Here is a 19,309-nt window from a genome sequence, read left to right on the forward strand (position 1 = left end):
CATCAGACATCCCTCCCTTAATCCATTTAATTTTGAAAGGTATTGTTTAAAGCTTTAAAGTTTATATCGTTTAATCCCCCTCCAACACTACGGGCAGCAAATGAGGCCGTGTCAGCAGCTTGAACAGATATAATCTACTCCACACAACAGAAAATCCTCCTTCAAGACAAGGTTGCATGGGTTTCCTGTGAACTCGCTGTTTGATGTTTCTACCTGCTATTGAACATGACTTCTGTCTTAACCCAACTGTCACTCGCTCCCTGTCCCCTTTTATCACTCCCAATGTTCTCGCTTCACCTTTTTTCATTAGTAAATCCACCATCACAGCCATTTCTCCTTCCCCCTCTTTTTGAGAAGAGGGGGAAAGGAGAAGTTCGTCAGGGGCAGGGTGGAGGGGCACTTTAAAAAAAACCTTGCTTTTGTTGAAGTCTGCCTAATGGGAAAGATCAAATGGGGTCAGTAGTGTTTGAAAAAGTTTCTGTTTTGGTGCCTTTGTAATAGTAGAGTTATAGTATAGGATCGTTATGGTAGGATGGTATTGCATAATGCTATCACTTTAAAAATAATTACTACTTTTAACAAATGTTGAATATTTAAAAAATAAAGGCAACGAAACATACTACTTTAAATTTCTCAATTTTCTGCTCTGATAAAATTATTGAATCTGTGACTTAAATCTGTGATTGATTCAACAGAACATAATGCCTTCTCAATCTAATGTACAGATGTGTATGTGACACATAAACAATTGTTTTGTTCTGTAAAAAGCACGTTTGGCCGGTGAATTTTTTCATCTAGGCTATACCTGCCACCTTGGCTGGTGAGTCAAAAAGTTATTTTTGGACCCAGCATAACATTCAAACACATTGGAACCCCCCGCTGCACAAAACAAAACATTTGACCTAACTTTACCGGCGCAGTAATGAACCTTAAAATATACAGACTGTTGACAATCTAAAAGGACTGATTTCTTCATTTAATATTTTTGCCAGACAGAAATATTTAAACTTGATTTGGATAGAGTGCAACTCCCTCCCTATTTATTCACAATATTACCTTCTGACAAGACCTACCGTTCTGCGCCAGCGGCCCTGTCTCTCTCCACCAAAGAAGTTAGCTGCTGTCTGCAGAGAGACCGATCACCCTCATGTAAGTCTACATCTCCTGAATCGCTCCCAGGCCCGTTGCTTGTGACTCAACATTACAGTCTTCAGTCACTTTGGTTAATTGTGCTTACAAGGGTCAAGTTACATTGAGAGCGCCCTCTTCTGGATCTCACTACAAACTATGACCTGGTGCGCTGATAGACTGTATGATTTAAATTTAAAAGGATCATTACAGTTCTAATGTTAACCTTCCCCCCCACGTTTGAATGGATGTCGGAACTTTGAATTCAAAATGAGAGCCCTAATATTATTATACTGGATACTTCTGCATAATATATAGGATTGTATATGGTCTTCTTTCGTTTTGTATCTTAAGTGTGGACATACCTCATGCTTGTCTTTGGTCGTGGCATTAATTTGGCCAGTTTAGTCTTTGTCCCTTAGTCATAGAACTATATTAAGTGAGTTTTTTTAAGCAAGCAGAAGAGTTTTTTTTCATACAAGTATATTTTGATTTGGTGAGTCTATGGTTTATCAATTTGGGAAACACACTTCACTATCTTGACAAAAAAAATTCTGAAAATTGACACAAATTTGAAGCTATTGTCAGCAGTCAGTTGTTAGCCTCTACAGTCTACAGTCTACAGTAAAGTGATGTGAGTTACAGGTACAGGTTGTTTCCTTTGGACTGAGCTGTGCTTTAAATCTGAATATACTTCACTTTGCTACATCTGTAACTTAGTGCAATCTGTGATGAACTCTTGACAGATAAATGAAACGTGTTCCTTTGCTTCCTATACATGTTAACAAGACCAATCTGTAGAGGTGTGAACAAATATCCATTCAGCAATATGCGTTGTCTTGACTTGTGATCAAATGATTGAATTACTGGTGCCAAATATTCATATTTTAACCAAACAAAAATGCTGCTCTTAACAGATTTCCATGCCAATTTAATACTTCACGACTCCTATGACATGACTGAGGGTACTGTGAACAGATGTTAACTGGCCAAATAAGAATTTGATAACAGGCTAAAAGTAGAAGAAGGTTGAACTGTGGTGAAAAGAACCTAAAGGATGAAGCATTATAAGAGGTGAAACTTAAACCAAATACTAAAGAATGAATACATTGTGTCCTTTTTTTTTTAGTTTTAGAGACATCTTGTGTATTTTTGATTTATGAGAATTGAACGATGATTGAAGAATTATTATTTGATTGTTTTGGGATATTATCATTACCTTGGACTTTGACTTATTCCCCTACTTAACAACATCCATACAATACTTGCTCTAAAAGATGTCAATGTGTTTTGGTCCATATATTGATTCGACTCACCAATGCTCTTTGTAATTTAATTTCTCAGCTGTAATCTCTGCTGTCTAACATTTGGGTCTGGTCTTTTTTGTAGCTTATCCACTGAAAGAGTTTCTGACTTCTGTAAAGCTGAGATGTTTAACTCATGGTGTCTGGCGTACGTGAAACTGTGTTTCTAGAAACAGAAATATTATGTCACCAACAATATAAGATTTTTGTATTTTATATATTTTTTCTCATTTTAATGCATGCTCTATATCTACCTACACACAGCCACAATGCATTTTAGTGACTTTACTTTTTTCAATGAAAATATTTGGTTTTTGCCTTTTGCCCAAGCCATTTCTGCCTTTAAAATTTTAATTAAATATCTATATAACTGTTTTTTTAACCTTACATTAAGCAGACATGGGGAGTTTAGTTCTGATATGAATTATAGCAACAAAGCAACCAAGAGTCTTGTTAAAGGCACAGTATTTAGATTCCACCACCGGGGGGCTCTTAATCAAAACATTAACAAAAGATGACGTCAAGGATGAAGGGCTGAAAGCGAACACTGAGTTTACCGTAGACAAAATGCTGAAACAGATCTGAAATATTTGAGGTAATTAAAAAAAACATAGGTTTGGACCATTTGTAAATAATTTTGTTGTTTTATAGTAAACGTTATAATAAAATTCTACATATTGTATGTTTAAGTTATGTCTGAAGATACTGATAAGTGAATATGTTTATTTTCTTTGTTGCTTTGTTGAACGTGTGTTTCTGTTGTTTCAGTATACATTAGCATTGAATTAGTTCTTTCTCTAAAGAACAGACTTTTCTATGCAGCACACAACGACCTATGGTACTCGTATGTTTTCCTTTAGTGTATAATTCGAGCCATATTCCTCTCGTATATTTTCATTCAAGCAGTAAATTACATTGTTTAGTTATCAAAGGCTTTGTGTAATTATATTTGTGCAATTCAGGATGACAGGGGTGATAGTGTCTGCACAAGACGCTGGCATACATAATCACAGCCAAAATCCCATTAGGGAGAATAGAGACCATTATTATGGAAATGACCTTTGGGTGACAAGAATTCAGAGGGATAAAAGAGAGCGTAATCCAGACAAAGACATCATGTGAAGCCTCTCTCTTTAGTTTCTCTTGTGCAAATCTAAGAAATTATGTTGCGTTATTTGCTTTTTATTTTTTACTTTTTTATTTTTTTTACTTTTCACCTTTGACTGAGAACTCAAAGAGTTTGCGACAATGAGGAAAGTATTCTCTGCAACATTGCTAATTGAATCCCTGTTTTATTTCTTGTTTGATACTGTGTAGAACCACAGATAGATAGATGGATAGATGGATAGATAGATAGATAGATACTTTATTGATCCCAAGGGAAATTCAAGGCATCCAGTAGCAGTATACAGACAGGCAGGACACAAGACATTAGTTACAATACACACCCGCTGTCCCCTTCCCCTCTGTATACAATAATCCCCCAAGCAAGATTTAGGAGCCCCTATGTGACTAAGAGTAAACATAATTACAGGTTAAGTCTGTGCAGTTAGCATTAGCATTAGACTTAAACTTGTATAGCATAATAGCAAATAGAATTTAATCTTGTGGTTTTTTCTTCTAAAAACAACATTTACTCACCTTTGGGATTACAAGAGTGACAAGCTGGATCTGTTTATTTTTGAGCCACACTTTGATACGCTCACACTGATGGCAGCTTCATAAATTCTTATTGTGTCAAATAAATCAATAGATCCCATTAGCTGAGAAAGTTGTGGTAATGCGGTACTTGAGGGACCGTAGTTCTGCTTGTTTAGACATCTCTCCAGTAAAGGTGATGGGAGAGCGATGTAAGGTTGGCGGTTGATCCGTACAGACAGCTCCAGCAGTCAGAATGGTTTGGCTGACTGGTCCCAGTTGGTTTTTAGCACTGGCTCCATTGTGCTGCCAGACTGAGTCTTCAGTTGGAACAAGAAGAGGCAACTTACACAGACTCGACATGCTTACGCTCGTACAGCCCCAAACTCTTCTTCATACAAAGGATTGTCTTCCTTATTAGACTTAAAGTTTGGGTGTTTCAGAAGTTTTTAGTTTATAGTGGTCTAAAATGGAAATTAATTAGACTGAATTCCCTCCTGAATTGTGACAAGTCAGGTTCTAGTTTTAGGATGCAGCTTACAACATATGTTTTCTGTGCATTAATCTCCAAATATTTCTTACATTTTTCACCAGCAAAATGTTGTGAACAACCTCCATGTCAAAGCCAGGAACCACAGGGACTCAAAAATGCAGACTCAAACGACAGTTTCCAAAAAGGGTAGTTTAATACGGTCCAGGTCGGTACACAGAAGTCAATCCTCACAAGCAAACAAATCCGAAAAGGGGCAGACAGAGGGTCAAAAACACCATATAATCTAATCAGGGAAAATAATTGCTGGAACTAGGGTCACGAGAACACACTACGAACTGGCAACATGAGGAATGAAACACAGGGATATATGGACAGACAATCAGGGAATGACGAGACACAGGTGAGGGTAATTAGGGCGGAGTTGACACACAAGGCAGGAACATGAGGAGCAGGATCTGGAAGACAGAGACAAGGGTAAGTACAAAATAAAACAGGAACAGGCAAAGAATGAAATAGAAAATAAACAAACGTAACTTAAGTGACTACACGGATGTGTCACTCCAGAGGCAAAGGGGTGTGTTGTGAAATAGTTTGTTTGGTTCCACTGACAGATCTAAATCCTAGTGTGATCTATAAGAAGCCAACACGTGCATACTCTCTGCTTTATGTCCTGAAAGGTGACAAGTTCATTTCTCGTCGTCATACCAAAGTGACAGCATTGTTCTTATAAGGCTGGTTACCAATTGTTCATTTAAAAGCTGTAATTGGTTGATACTAATAACATCCTAATTATAATCTTTATATGTCAAACATCTAAACTTTATAATCCACACATTTATCTTTAGACAAAAGTAACTCTGGCTTTATTCTTGGCTTGTTCTGTTTAAAACTGTAAGGCTCTTTTGGAAAGAACGAGCTACTGGGTGTCCATTTTATACGCCAACACAGGATGCCTCATAAACTCTTTTCGCAGCTTTACAATTCAACTTTGAGGCTTAAAAGGTCCTTTTAATGTGATTAACTTAAAGAAGATTTACTCCATGTTGTTTTGATGCCAGTAGGTCATTTACTTCTGCAAGTATCACAATATAGAGGAAAGTTACGACTAACAGGGAAAAAAAAACAAAACAAAATCAAGGGCAAATGTTACACAGAGAAATGAAGTATTTTCCTGAAATGAGATTGTGCATGGTGTGAAATGACAGGGAGATAAAAGAGAACAGAGCCTGACATGAGCTGAGGTTGTGAGGCGCGCTCAGAGACTAAAGTGATGTGAGTACATGGCACGCTTCCCAGCCCACCAAACGTCAAAGCATGCTGCAGGAGATCATTTTAACTCCATAACTTCTCTCGTTTCTTCTGTTGGTACAAAATGAAAACTTAAACTTTAATGAAGTTTAAGAAACACAACTGTGCAATCCAGTGCTTTCCAATACAACAAACTGAATCATTTCTTTAAAAATTAAAAGTTGTCATTATTTTGAAGGAGTGTCACACGTGTGTTGATGGTACGACCATGACTCACTGGGTAAATTTCTCCTCCCAACATTTCTCATCCAGCAGCTTGGAAAGACACCAACACCACAAAATGTGACGCTATAGGTTCCCCTCTGGCATCAGTGCTGGATGCAATTCTGATAAACTGATAAAGTCATTTGTTAGAATGGAAAGAGCTGCTTGAGTCGGCTGTTTGCGACTTTAATCCAGAGGTTCAATCCCATGGTTTAGAAATGGACTTCTTTTTAAGATACATAACTCTACATACATTAGTGATGTAACAATGTAAGTTTATTTTCTCATACGGTCTTTTTATTGACAGGGCTTCTTAACACTGACGGGAAAGATGGGTGGGTGTCATCATGCACCAAGAGGCCACAGTATTGGAATCTGTGTGTCGATGACTGTGGCCTCGTTTGTGCAGATACAATCAGGAAGAAAAGTCCAGAAGAAGTCAGAGAATCGGTGGCTGGCTCCGCCCTCACTGTGCAAGTGTGTACAGTTGTATCCAAAACATGCCAGAAAATCATGGAGAAGCAGCTGATTGGTCGTAGTGGCTCAGTGAACACTGCATAGTTAAAAATGCACAATCAGGCCAATATTCATCCAGACTTTAAAATCAGTTGTACAACTCAAAAATGGAGCTTGACATTAAGAGCAAAGGGGTCCACAGCTTCTCATATGTTGGAGCGCAGAGCCACTGATGAAGCTGCTGTGTTTAGTCTTCCTTAAGCAGAAAGTGTCTACATAAACGTATAAACGTATAAACTAAACCAGGTAGAGCCGAGTTAGAAGAGCACTAAGTTTCCTTCCTATATATCCTAAGTGGATATTTATAACATGTTATATGTGACAGCTCTTACTATCACAGTTATTTACACGGCTGATGTACGAGTTTACATGATGGGTTTTCAGATGACTTAATAAAGACCAGATGTGAACTTTGTCTTGAGAAGTATCATTTGCAAATAGAGAAAAGTCTAATTAAAAAAACTCTTCAGCACAAAGCTGTGAGGTGTTTTCTATTGTAAACAGTAAACAAAGCTGATGCTCCCATTAAATCTCATTTACCAAACTGTAGAGCGAGGCTAAGGTCTCGGGGAAAACTGCAGACTGGGTTAGTGGAGGCTCATAGCAGATTGATCTGTTCATACAGCTTAACTGTATTAAAGCTTATAATCCCTGTAAATATCTGCAGGTAAGGCAAAGTCAGCCTTTTAACATTGACTAAATGAAGCAAATAGAAGCAAATGACTTTTTAAAAATGATATTTCTGTCGAGCTTCTCTTCTATATATATATATATATATATATATATATATATACATATATACATATATATATATATATACATATATACATATATATACACACACACACATAGTATGGTGTGCTGGCTGCTAATGAGCCCTACACATTTTGAACAAAGATATTTTGATGGTTTTTTTCCACCCTGCCGTGTGGAGGTAACAATGAAGTTTGCTGTAAATGCGGAGCTTCTGTTCGCCTTTCGAACCTCTAACACCACAACAGATGGGGAGAATATGGAGCTCGGAAGGTTTTACCTCTGAGGTGGTAACAGTGAAGCCACTCATTAACACTGAATTTACCACTTCATTAGCAACACAGCTTCCTGTCGAAAACGACCAGCCCGGGATGTCGAATCCTCTGAGCATATATTTGAAAGTCTTTGGAGGAGAACAATGTCATCTGAGAGAGATGAAGCATACCGTTTTTATTTTAAGCTGCTTGTAATCAGGTTTAATCATTCAAAAGACCTCCGTTTGATAAGTTTAGAAAAATAAAATAAACTAAGATAATTTTGCTCTCGCCCAAAATCCAAGTATTCATTGGAGAATTATTGCATCCAGTGTTTGCATTGAGGCATATGTTTTCATTTTGTGGGTCGGTCTGTGTTTGCGTTAAAGACAGATTGAGTGCCTTTCAATTTGTCAGGATGCAAGTAACAACAGTGTCATGCTGGGATCTGTGTTTGCACCATCACAGAGTGATAAGACGCAATATAATCTCATTGGAGGTGTACTGTGTTCCCATGGAAATTGGTCAATTTTAGCAGACGAGTGAGAACTTAAGGTGGAGAAGCAGGAAGGTTTTATCCCAGAGGTACGCTCACATAATTAAGCATCTTCACCAGGCTACACGGGACTAACAGCAGGGTCTGTTGTGAATAGAGGTGAGGAAAGAGGGTGTTGAAAATCATAATGCAGCACAGAATAATACCTCTCATTTTGTGATGAAAAGCCCAAAACTAACTGCACCAAATAATCAGTTCTAATTTTATTACTCTGTTATCTTTTACTTTTTCATTAAAGTCTGCATTTTTTTATTCTCCCACTCATTATTTCGATGGTGGATTAAAGGAAATGTAATGCTTCAGAAATATAGAGTACAACATTTAAAATTTTTTGATATCTTTTTTTATATTCTAGAAAGGAGTGCTACTATGTCGGATCTGAAGCCAGATGAACAAAAGGACAAAGACGTGGAATCCGTGTCTGTCAGCCCAGGTCGTGCTCAGGAGCCATTACAGAGTCACACATTCTCCCTGAAGAACAATGCTGCAGGTCTGTCCTCAGATGAACACGAAAAGCCTTTAAATGGAACCCAGCCGAATCCATTTGTATACAGCAGTGTCCCTGCTGTTCCCCGTGCAGGCAATTCATTGCCTTCAGGAGCACTTGTTAATGGACCTGGTTCACACCCCACCTCAGAGGTACACTGTGTCCTGAACAAAGGCACTGTTTTATCCAACAATGTCCTGGATGCCGCGTGGCAAGCGGAGAAGGACACAAGCCCCGAGGTGTTACCACCACCTAGTGAGCTTCAATCAGACGCTTGGAAGAACACAGCAGGGCCCGTCGTAAAAACACCAGCCACACAGCCAGGTGTCAACACGCCACTGTCTCACTCGGAGGAGAATGAGTCTAAACTGGCCTATTCTACACTGGCAGGTGACGGTGCGGAGCAAATGCACATTAGCCAACCTTTGACAAAACAGACAATGAAAACAAGATCTCGACGGGACACAGAACGGTCAGAGAGCTCCTCGCATGATTATGATGATGCTGAAGTAATCAGATGGGATTCAGCCAGGGAGCGATTCTTGCACAATGACAGAAGGCTTGAGACTGAAGTGATGCACCACAGAGCCAGGAAGCACAATACACACGTACAAAGCATGTCGGGCTCCACTGAAAAGGTTAACACCAGCTTTAATCACACATGCACACAAGGTTTCTGTGTCTGCGGTGGTAATGATGTGGAAAATGTTGACATTGCAAACAAAGATGATTCTTCGGCTACACAGTCTGACATTAAGTTTTCCATTGTTCCCCTGAAAGTTCCTTCTAGAAACACAGCTTCAGACTCTGAGCACCGTATTTATAGCTCAGCACAGGAAGGCAGTAATGAGGAAAATGACCCTGACGATGAAGACAGTTTTAGTCCCAAAGTAGAACAGCTCAAGACAGAACAAGTTGAACGAGAGCCACTTTTCTTTTCATGCACAAAGTGCAATGTTAATTATAAGGAAAAAGGACATTTCCATAGACATATGATGTATCATTTAGGCAAGAATAATCAGGTGAACAGTGAGAATGTTTCAGAGCCCTTTATATGCAGGGAGTGTGGGCGTTTGTTCTGTGATAGCAACTCCCTCATGAGCCACATCATTATTCACCAAGACAGGCTGGAAGAACTTATGGAAGAAATCAAAGGTCTCAAAACCACAGAAGTGGAAGACAGGGGCAGCACGGTGCAGTGCCCGGAGTGTGTATCAGCCTGTAACTGCCCTAAAATCTCTGTCCAGCACGCCAACAAACATACGAATCTGAGGCATTATTACTTCTGTGAGGAGTGTAACTACGTCACACTGACACAGCAAGCACTGGAAGCACACTTGCATGTTGCACACTCTGAGAGACCTCACCCTCAATACAGGAAAAGGAATCACGCTAAAGATGCAGAGGAAGTGGACAAGCCTCAGAGTCTCTTCACCAGCAGAGAAAAAGCTAAATACGGCTATGCGGACAAGCCAATATTTTCTGGTTTTGAACCAATCAGAACCAAATACTGTTTGCCCTACTGTTCCAGTAAAAAAAGGGACGTTTATATTCAAACGTGCAATGAAAATACAGTTACTCCTGCTCATTTTCGGCACCAAGTGGGTTGCACCAAAAACACTGACTCACCATCTTTGTGGAAGGTGGACCGGCATGGAAAATTATTCCTACAACCCGCGGGAAAATTAGATTCGACACCTGATTTTACCTGCACGAAGGAAGATGCTGAAAACGATAACTGCAAGGCTTTTGGCAGCAAAAAGCAGGAAAACTATCCTGCAAATGCGGATGTTTTACTCTCAGCAAGAAATCCTAAATTAGACCAGATGTTCTGTCAGGATAGAACGAATGACCAGGCAAGTGGGACTTTGCAAGTGAAAGCAGATCAAAACTCTCCATTAACTAGGAAAATGTCAACACCCTTGCATAAATCTATTGACAATAAGAACGGTTATAAATTGCAGAGGCTTAGCCAGAGGCACAAGAAAAATTCAGCAGATCTGAAGATGCATAAAGGCTGTGAGGGCAGCAATAACTTGAGTGATGACACCAGCGGTGCTACAGGGAGCGTCTTGGAAAGCAACGAGAATGAAAGGAACCCGTATGCTCGTAGGTACTTCAAAAAGAGGCAGCAGTTTTCAGCCCAAGACCAAAGCCCCCATGTATTCAAAGATGAGGATGGGGGAGATGAAGACTGCAGCGACATAGAGCAGCTCATCATCAAGGAGGAGTATATAGATATCACAGAGTGCGATGGTCCCTCAGGGTCTCCTTTTACGTCTACAAGTCAGAGCTGTGATGTTTTCCCCACACCAGGGGTAGAACAGAAGCAGTGTCCGTACTGCCCCGCCATATTTGATTCGGGAGTTGGTCTGTCAAATCACGTGAGAGGACACCTGCACAGAGTGGGCTTGAGCTATAATGCTCGACACATTGTTCCTCCAGAGCAAGTGACGATGCAGGATCGTCGGCAACGAATCCGCAGGAGGATCCCGAGAACAATCAAGAAAGGTATAAGCATCTGATCAACTAATACATACCATAGACTATTACTCACCAACAACTCCACTCAAAAGTTTTTGATAAAGGAAATGAATAGGCAACCTATTGTGTTTCAAAATGACCTTACAGGGGCGTGTCCAGATCTTTTTTAACTGGGTGGCCCACTTGGGGCACTGACTTACTAAGGGGTGGCATGAAGTTTGTGGAGCCACACATACACAAATAAATCTCATTTCCTTACCTTTTTCATCCCCACTATTGGTATGTACTTGTTAGTAAAACAATTGTTTATTTTCAGGCAAAAAAACACAGATGTGCAAAGTCACAAATTAAAGTACTCAAAAGATTGCATGCAAACTCTTGTACGCTGTCTAACTTGCCAAAATTGATTCATTGGTAATAAAGTCCATTTTAAATTAGACAGAGTGCATGACTTGTTGCTTGAATTTTTTACATGATAGAGCAAAGTATGTAAAGAAATTACCAACAATAAAAGTGACTCCATTTACCAGCAGACTGTTAAAAACATCCAGAATAATTGATTGTGATGTAAGTCCCGCCTCTGATTAGGCAAATAGCCAATCAGAGAGACTTTGGGCATACCATCAGATTTCAAGGGGGGCCCATGTCACCCCATGCCATCCCTCTGGAAACAACCCTGAGGATATAATAACACAAGAAACTTTATCAACCAAATTTAAAATCAGGATGATCACCTACTGTAATGGAAAGGTAACCTTGTGATTCACAAGATTAACCAGCTAATCTCGATATGGCTCTGTAAGTGGGGCCATTTGATTTTCTAGAAACAAGTATGGATAATAGCCACCTTGTATTTGGAAGGTCATAATGTACAATGCTACCAAAAACATATGCTATCAAATAAATATTTGTTTGTTTTTTTCCTTCTGCACATTTTTGACACTTTATCTGATATTACAGCTGTTATGCCAGAATCAGAAGGAGAGCACAAATGTCCCCTGTGCTGGGCTCAGTTTGATACCAAGACTGGCCTCACTAACCATGTAAGAGGACACTTGAAAAGAATCGGTGTTATCAGCACCAGCAAATCTCCGCTGTCTATCCTACATGAACTGCTAAAGGACACCAAGGAACATCGAAACATCCTACAAGTCCTCAACAAGGTCCAGGAACCATCATGCTCCTTGGTCCCTCAGAAGTTCACCAGGAGCAAAGGTCTGGTCTTCATGCAGAGGGGCGTCCCAGTCAAAATCCGGTATGGAGTGAAGAGTCCACAGCCCTTAATGTATGACTTTCTACCAAAACAGAAGAAAGACTTTGTTGAGGAGAAGAAGCTCCATGTAGAAGCACAGAGTGGCACCAAGGCCTGCCAAAGCACTTTGGTTAAACTTCTTGAAGTCAATGAAACCAGGAAGCTCGGTGATCTGAGTGAAGATTACAAGATGGTGACCCGAGTGGAGCCAAAGCTGACTCAAGGTCAGTCTTTATTTCTCGTTCTACATGATTTTGATTAAATGTTTTAACATTTAAAGTTTCCATGAGGCAACTAGCTATTTCATTCATTGTAACACTTTCCTTAAAGCAGAAAGATATAGACAAACCTGTGGTGGACACTGATTGTTGTTTACGGTAACTAAAAGCACTCAATGTGAGAACATTTAACAATAACTGTTCTAAAGGGTTTAAACAAATCTAAAATACCTTTAAAGGAAGAATGTACGACTTTTTGATCCAGTAGATTTGCCCTAGAGCACCAGCATGAAATGAAAACCACTCAAGCTGCTTTGTTGTTCTAGCAAGCTAATGGTAGCACCATTTAGTTGATAGCTTCACATTGTATGTAAACTTACACGGTATGACCATGATCTGAAAACGCTCATGTGACATTCATGTAAAGCAGTGTTGCATATTCGGCCTTTAAGGATACCCACAACATGTAACTAGTTGATAAGGTACTAGTATCTGCAAGCATTTGATAATAAATGAAAACATCAATTCAGATTTTAATAGAAATGTAAGATAGCACTGTTCACATTAAGATCCTATGAATTTATGGTCATTTTCCAGTCTGTGAATGCTGATTTTGACATGGAAGGGAGACAAAGTAGATAATGAATCTGAAGAACCTCAAAAATGATCAGCATTTATAGAAAGCGTCGAAAGAGTCTTTTCAAACACTGGCATCAGAACAACACTTGAGACCTGTGTACTGCAGGTAAAAGATAGGTCAACAACGTGACTATTGTTCCATATCGATGATCAGATTTGGTGAGAAAAACCCCCACTACTGTAGTATGAATGTGGCCGCGGTACCTTTGAAGTTTATCTGAAAAAATTATGAGGTTCTCTTGATGTTGAGTTGGAAGCTCATTGTCTATGTTTACACAGTTTCGTTTAATGTCGGTCCAAAGCAAAAAGGAGGTCCTGAAAAAGATGCTGAGGAAGTTTAATATTGCTCTTTGTTGAGTTTTATGATGAACTGAAGTGTATGGTTCTTGTTTACCCTGAAAAGTGTTGCCGAAAAAAATTATTGTCGAAGCCCATTGATCTCAGCACAGGAGTGAAACTCTGCGTTATAAACAGTGACATGTAAGCAGGCTTTTGCACGTTTAATTCACCTAAAATGGGTCTTCAGTGATTGCTCATTGTTGCTTCACTGACAATGCTCAACTTCAGAGAGTAAGGATCATTATTAAGTTGAGGAGGTAAACGTGAGGTGCAGATTTTACGGTCCATACTGGCCCTCAGACTGCAGGCTGAGAAAACATAATTCAGCATTTTGAACTGGAACTGTTCTTTACTCCTCAGCAGGATTTGGGAAACGTGTGCATATCAACCTAATCGAGTACTCAGACTGAACGTGGCAGCTGACAGTGATCCAGATACTATCTTTAGCTCACATTAACTACTTCATGTGAGCTAATTAGCCACTCACTTAGGCTTGCCCTCTTGAGCTTCACTTCTCAAACAGCAGCATCATTGACCCATCCATTTTGGAGGCTTTCACTCTGTTGGTGATGGAAGGGGAAGGGCTTTCTGCTAGTTCTGACGAGGACTTTGCTGCTTTTAGCGATTGAAGCGCCCCAAACTTGTCATATTATTTTTCATGTGTCTGTTTTTCTGCAGTTGTCAGGAAATGTAAATATGCAGATGGTATATTAATAAACACCGACTGCAGCTCCACAGAGTCAGCCACTTTCATGAGCATTTTTTGTCCTCCATCTCTCCCTGTACCAGTCACGTTATATTTGACATTTTTACATTCTATTTTATATATTTTGTAATTTGCTTATGTTTTATTTATTTTCAGCCTTGTTTTATTTCTTTTGTTAATTGTTTTTCGCCGATGAAAACTATGACCCACTCGACTATGCTTTGACGTGCTCACTCTGATAAGCTTCCTCTACCAACCATAAAAGGCAACAACTGTCAACAATTATCAATTAGAGATAGAGGGCTGGTCATTTCTTTGCCAATATAATTACAAATTGCAGCATACTACCCAATGATAAATGTGCATCAGAGGGGATTTAGAAGTTCATGTTTGCAATGGAGACTGAAATGTTCTCCTTAAGATGACTTTCTGCTGTTTGTGTCTTTTGTACAATAAGAATAAAAACAATAAAAAATGTTCATCATTTATTAAACATTGTAACTTTACCACGCGCCAGACTTCAGTGTGTTAGTAAGAATGAGTCTTTATTGTGGAAAACTACTTTTAAAACATTTGATTTAATGCTCTATCCTTTTTAAGTAATTTTGAAAGAATAAAATTCATTGCGTACAATCTTTTCTTCCATCCCACCTCTAAAGTAAATATTTGTTATCAGGCCCAGGTGCACAGCAGTGTCCTTGTCAGCTTTCTGTAATAGGACTAAGAGATCTGTGATTTTGATGTGTACTTTAGCTTTGTGATTCTCGGGAGGTGGTGTATGTGAAAACAGCCCCCCTGAAGTAACACAATTGTGTTAAACTTCACCGGTAACACTTTTCAAACAAGAGAGTGCAAATCAGATGCTACATATGAAACCAGGTGGAAGACGACAGCGGAGCGCTCGCTGGGCGGTTTGACAGTTTTGCTTGATAATGAAATTATTGCGTGAACTCTTAACACCATCCTTCAGGCTTTGTTCTTAAACTGCGAGAGAGAATCAAACTTCAGATGAGCATAAAACCTTGATTACTTTTAATATTTCTAAAAGATTAATCAAGTGGAAACTACAATAATAAGTTCATCCTAAATGCTGCGATCATTTTCCTTGATTTTCTTTGACTTTGATTTTTCCTTCCTCTCAGATGATCGGGATTCAAAAACCATCTTAACGGAGTGTAACAGCATCTTCCCCAGGCCTCCAGGTCAGCTCGGATCCAATGCACACAGGAAGAGGATTAGCATTTTTGAAGGGCAAGGTAAGTTTCTGACAAAACACTGATACTCAAATGTCAACACAATGGTTTTCTGTGCTCGGTCTGTGATAGAGAATAATAGTTTTGCTTCAAGATGATTCATTTATGATTCTCTTTAGTGATAACTTGTTCCCTCAGACTGAGAAGTGCATTGTTTTATCTTCTAGGCTATGATTATAAACAGAAGAAGCCGAGACCAAGGCCTGGACTCAAGAAGATGATTTGTTCCTCTTTGAATGCTGAGATATACACACTCACCTGCAGGTATACACTCAGTGGATGCCCACTTGTGTTAAGATAAGATAAGATAAGATAAGATATAACTTTATTGATCCCCAATGGGGAAATTCAAGCGTTGCAGCAGCAGAAAAAAAAGAAGTAAATAGTAAATAGTAATAGAATAAAATAGTAACATAAATACAATTCCAAAAACAGTAGAACAGGATATATACATATAGGCTGAACTCAACAGGACAATGAAGAAACTTACCATGGTTTTCTGAGTTTAGGATGAGGTAAATGCATGTCTAACTCAGATACACTCATTTGTAAATCCTGAATGAGAGAAAATAAGAAGCATATACCAGCACACCAGTCAAAAGAAAATCATGAACAGAAACCACCAAGCATCTTAAAGCTCCTGACAGGAGATTTCAGCTTATGATGAAAATGACTTCAATAAAAACTGATGCCTCTTTACAGTATGACCTGCTAAAGCAAACCAGAACATCAGGATAACAATGAGCTTTTTCTATAGAGTTACTTTTAATCTCTCAAACTGCTGCCGGGTGGTAGGTTGTCAGTTGAAGTAATTAAAAGCACGGTCCAGAAACAGACCCTTCATTTAAAATTTCCACAGCATGGCTTTTACTGTTAAAAAAGGAGGGTGACTTTCTTCATCAGAAAACTAGTCCCATCTGACATGTACAGGGAATAGAACAAAATCAGTGAAGAGTTAAGTGGTACCTCTTACATGCTCCTCTCAGGAGCTTTAAGGCACTTGCAAAGCAAACACAGAACAATTTGATACTATGCCCAGTATGCTGTTGTTCCACAGGTAGGCTGTGCAATGCCATTTAACTACATTGGCACACCATTTTTCCAAAAGATGTGGTTTAGTGTTCTCAATTCCTTTGGGAAACCAGTACTTGGCTGGATCAGCTCTGTGGTAGGTAAATGCAGACAGAGTTTAAATTGAATGTAGCGCCCAATCATTAGCAGTAGTGAACCAATATGACTTTAAGCAGTTCTGAATTTGAATAAAGTGCTTTTTGATGGTGGTGTGTACCACTAACTAACTTAGCTAACTTAAGCTTGCGAGCTCATGAGCCTCATCTATTTAAGATAAAGTTAAGTTAAAAGCAACATTGACTGGGATCACAAAGAGAGTGAGCTGGATCTGTTTCAGTGTCCAGCCTACAGCCGAAGCCCATTTAAAACGGATGCCTGGTGTCTTTGTGAAAAAACATGGACAACATAGGCAGAAGTTTGGTGCTGAGCTGAACTGAAAAAGACAAGGCTTCATTTTAAACACCCAATCAAATTTGACTGTCTGCCTCAGGTGCTATTAAATAGGGATGCACCAATGCATCGGTTGAACATCACTATCAGCTGATATCAGCTCTTTTGACAGACATAAGCCCATCTGCAATTAAGGTGACACCGATGACAGAAGCCGATAGATCTGTTGTTTTGCATAACGCTAACGGTAGTACACCTCAGAAATCAGGTTTTCACTTCCATCAGACCCATATCTCTCTTAGTTAATGCAAATATTGTAACTTGCATAGAGAGCTGTAAACATAACCGGAATCTCGTCACTGAGTAACTGGCTGTAGAACGAATCCCGTCAGGATAAAACAAAGAATGCATAAGGACATGCTTATAAAGATAGAGTTTTGCATTACTTCTTGAGTCAGTTAAATGGAGTCTTCCTCCTCTTTCTTCCTGCAGATTCTGTGACCTCGTCTTCCAGGGTCCTCTGTCTATCCAGGAGGACTGGATCAGGCACTTACAGAGGCACCTTCTACACACTAGGGTACCCTACTCAGGAACGGGCATGGTAGAAGTTCTGGATCTTCATCACAAAATACAAATCAGTACAACTGGTGAACACCAAGATCTCTCCAGGAGCCTGAATGTTTAAGTTTAAACGAGTCCTTCGAGAGTTTGTAGAACTTTAGGATACTAGAAATATATTAAAGTCAGTCCAGACTACTTCTTAGTATATATTGATTAAACTCTTTATATTTGAATAAGGTTTGTTTTAAGATACTTTCATGACATGCTTTGGGTTAATGACTTAATATAACAACCGATAGTTTGTTTTCTTTATTTGCACCAATTAGACAGAACAATACAGAACTGCGCTTGTTTGAAAATGCTGCTTTGTTTATGATAAATAAAAGTGCCTTGTTATCAAGACAGGGCATTTTAATATCATATACAAAAATATTTGTATTATAAAAAAAAAACAAAAAAAAAAAATCTGAATATATCTCTCTTAAAGTCTTGTAACTCATTACATCATACATTTTGCTCATTATAAAAAGACAACATCTGTACCTTTTCCTGCCTTTAAAAGAAACTGTATGTGAAAACAACAAAAGTGAAAAGGAGCATCGCCACTCTTTGAGCCGACATAAAACGATATTGTGCTCTTGTTAAGCAGCGAACACAAGGCTGTCTTTGGTTTGTCGTTGCTTTGAAGGATTTCACCCCTCTGTTGTTTCAGAGGATCAATGGGTTTTATTGGCATGACATTTGACATGTGTTACCAAAGCAACATAATATTTCTTTTAATCAAAATGCCATTCAGGATGTGCATCATGTTGGGACAGCTTGTTCTTTTATTGTTCTGCTGCTTAAACTCCGCCATCAGTTTAATTTCTGAAAGCAGGCTCTCATTACAGCAGCAGTTACAACATCTCTTTTTTTAATGAAAAACAAAATCTTTAGCTTAAACAAAAAACTTCTTTTAATGCCCAACAAAATTGAAAGATTTTCTTATTTTAATGTGTCAGCTCTTTACAAATTATTATTTTTATTAAGTCATCTTTTTCTGATCATCATATGTAGCTTTTATGCTTTTATGCAACTTTTTGATCCAGTAGGTGTCGCCCCGGAGCACCAGCATGAAACCAAAACAAACTGCTATTAAGCTGCACCGCGGCCATAATAAAAGCCTCCTCCAGCAACACCCCTCCAGCATTGTTGTGTTAGCAGGCCAATGTGTTTACAATACATGTATGCTGAAACACTGAATAGCCAGGATCTAGTATCGCTAACGTAACATTACAACAAAAGCTGAGAGTATGTCATGCTTCTTTTCTCTGTGGTCTTTCACTATGATGGCTTTTATACACAAGGGGAGGAGTCTGCTGACCTGTTCTTGTAAACAATGTAAACACAGCTCTGACAACCAAACAACCAGCGGGACTCACATTTCTTGTGAATTTGTAATAGTCATCAACCAGAGACATTTACAGAGAATATACTTGATTTTTTTGCTGCATTTATGTGTGAAATGTTGCACATCCTTCCTCTAAAGACAAAGTCAGAGAGATTACCAGTCGACTGGTCCTGAACATTTGGATTTCATGCTTATCCTGCATGCTAGCAGTGGCACTTTTAGACGAGCAAACGGACCATGCCATGAGCAAAGTGAATGTAACTTTTCTTTTAGGTTTCAATAGAGGGAGATAGCACTGTCTGTAGCCCAGGAAATGTTCTTCATAAGCCTTTTAAAGGAATGGCTACAGTTCATCTCGATTTATG

At 39.0% G+C, this 19,309-nt stretch overlaps 1 protein-coding gene across 2 annotated transcripts in view; it reads left to right on the forward strand.

The window, feature by feature from the left end:
- znf644b (zinc finger protein 644b) overlaps positions 1-18,996 on the forward strand; it is a 30,157-nt gene extending 11,161 nt beyond the window's left edge. For both annotated transcript variants that reach the window (XM_079351373.1, XM_079351374.1), the window contains 5 exons: positions 8,510-11,152; positions 12,086-12,601; positions 15,422-15,535; positions 15,700-15,796; positions 17,486-18,996. In XM_079351373.1, the coding sequence (XP_079207499.1) occupies positions 8,524-11,152; positions 12,086-12,601; positions 15,422-15,535; positions 15,700-15,796; positions 17,486-17,678 (3,549 nt within the window). In that variant the 5' untranslated portion in view covers positions 8,510-8,523 and the 3' untranslated portion in view covers positions 17,679-18,996. The remainder of the gene's footprint in view (positions 1-8,509; positions 11,153-12,085; positions 12,602-15,421; positions 15,536-15,699; positions 15,797-17,485) is intronic.
- Positions 18,997-19,309: the final 313 nt, after the last annotated feature.

The sequence above is a fragment of the Symphodus melops genome, assembly GCF_947650265.1.
Source record: "Symphodus melops genome assembly, chromosome: 8".
In the NCBI taxonomy this organism is placed as follows: domain Eukaryota; kingdom Metazoa; phylum Chordata; class Actinopteri; order Labriformes; family Labridae; genus Symphodus; species Symphodus melops.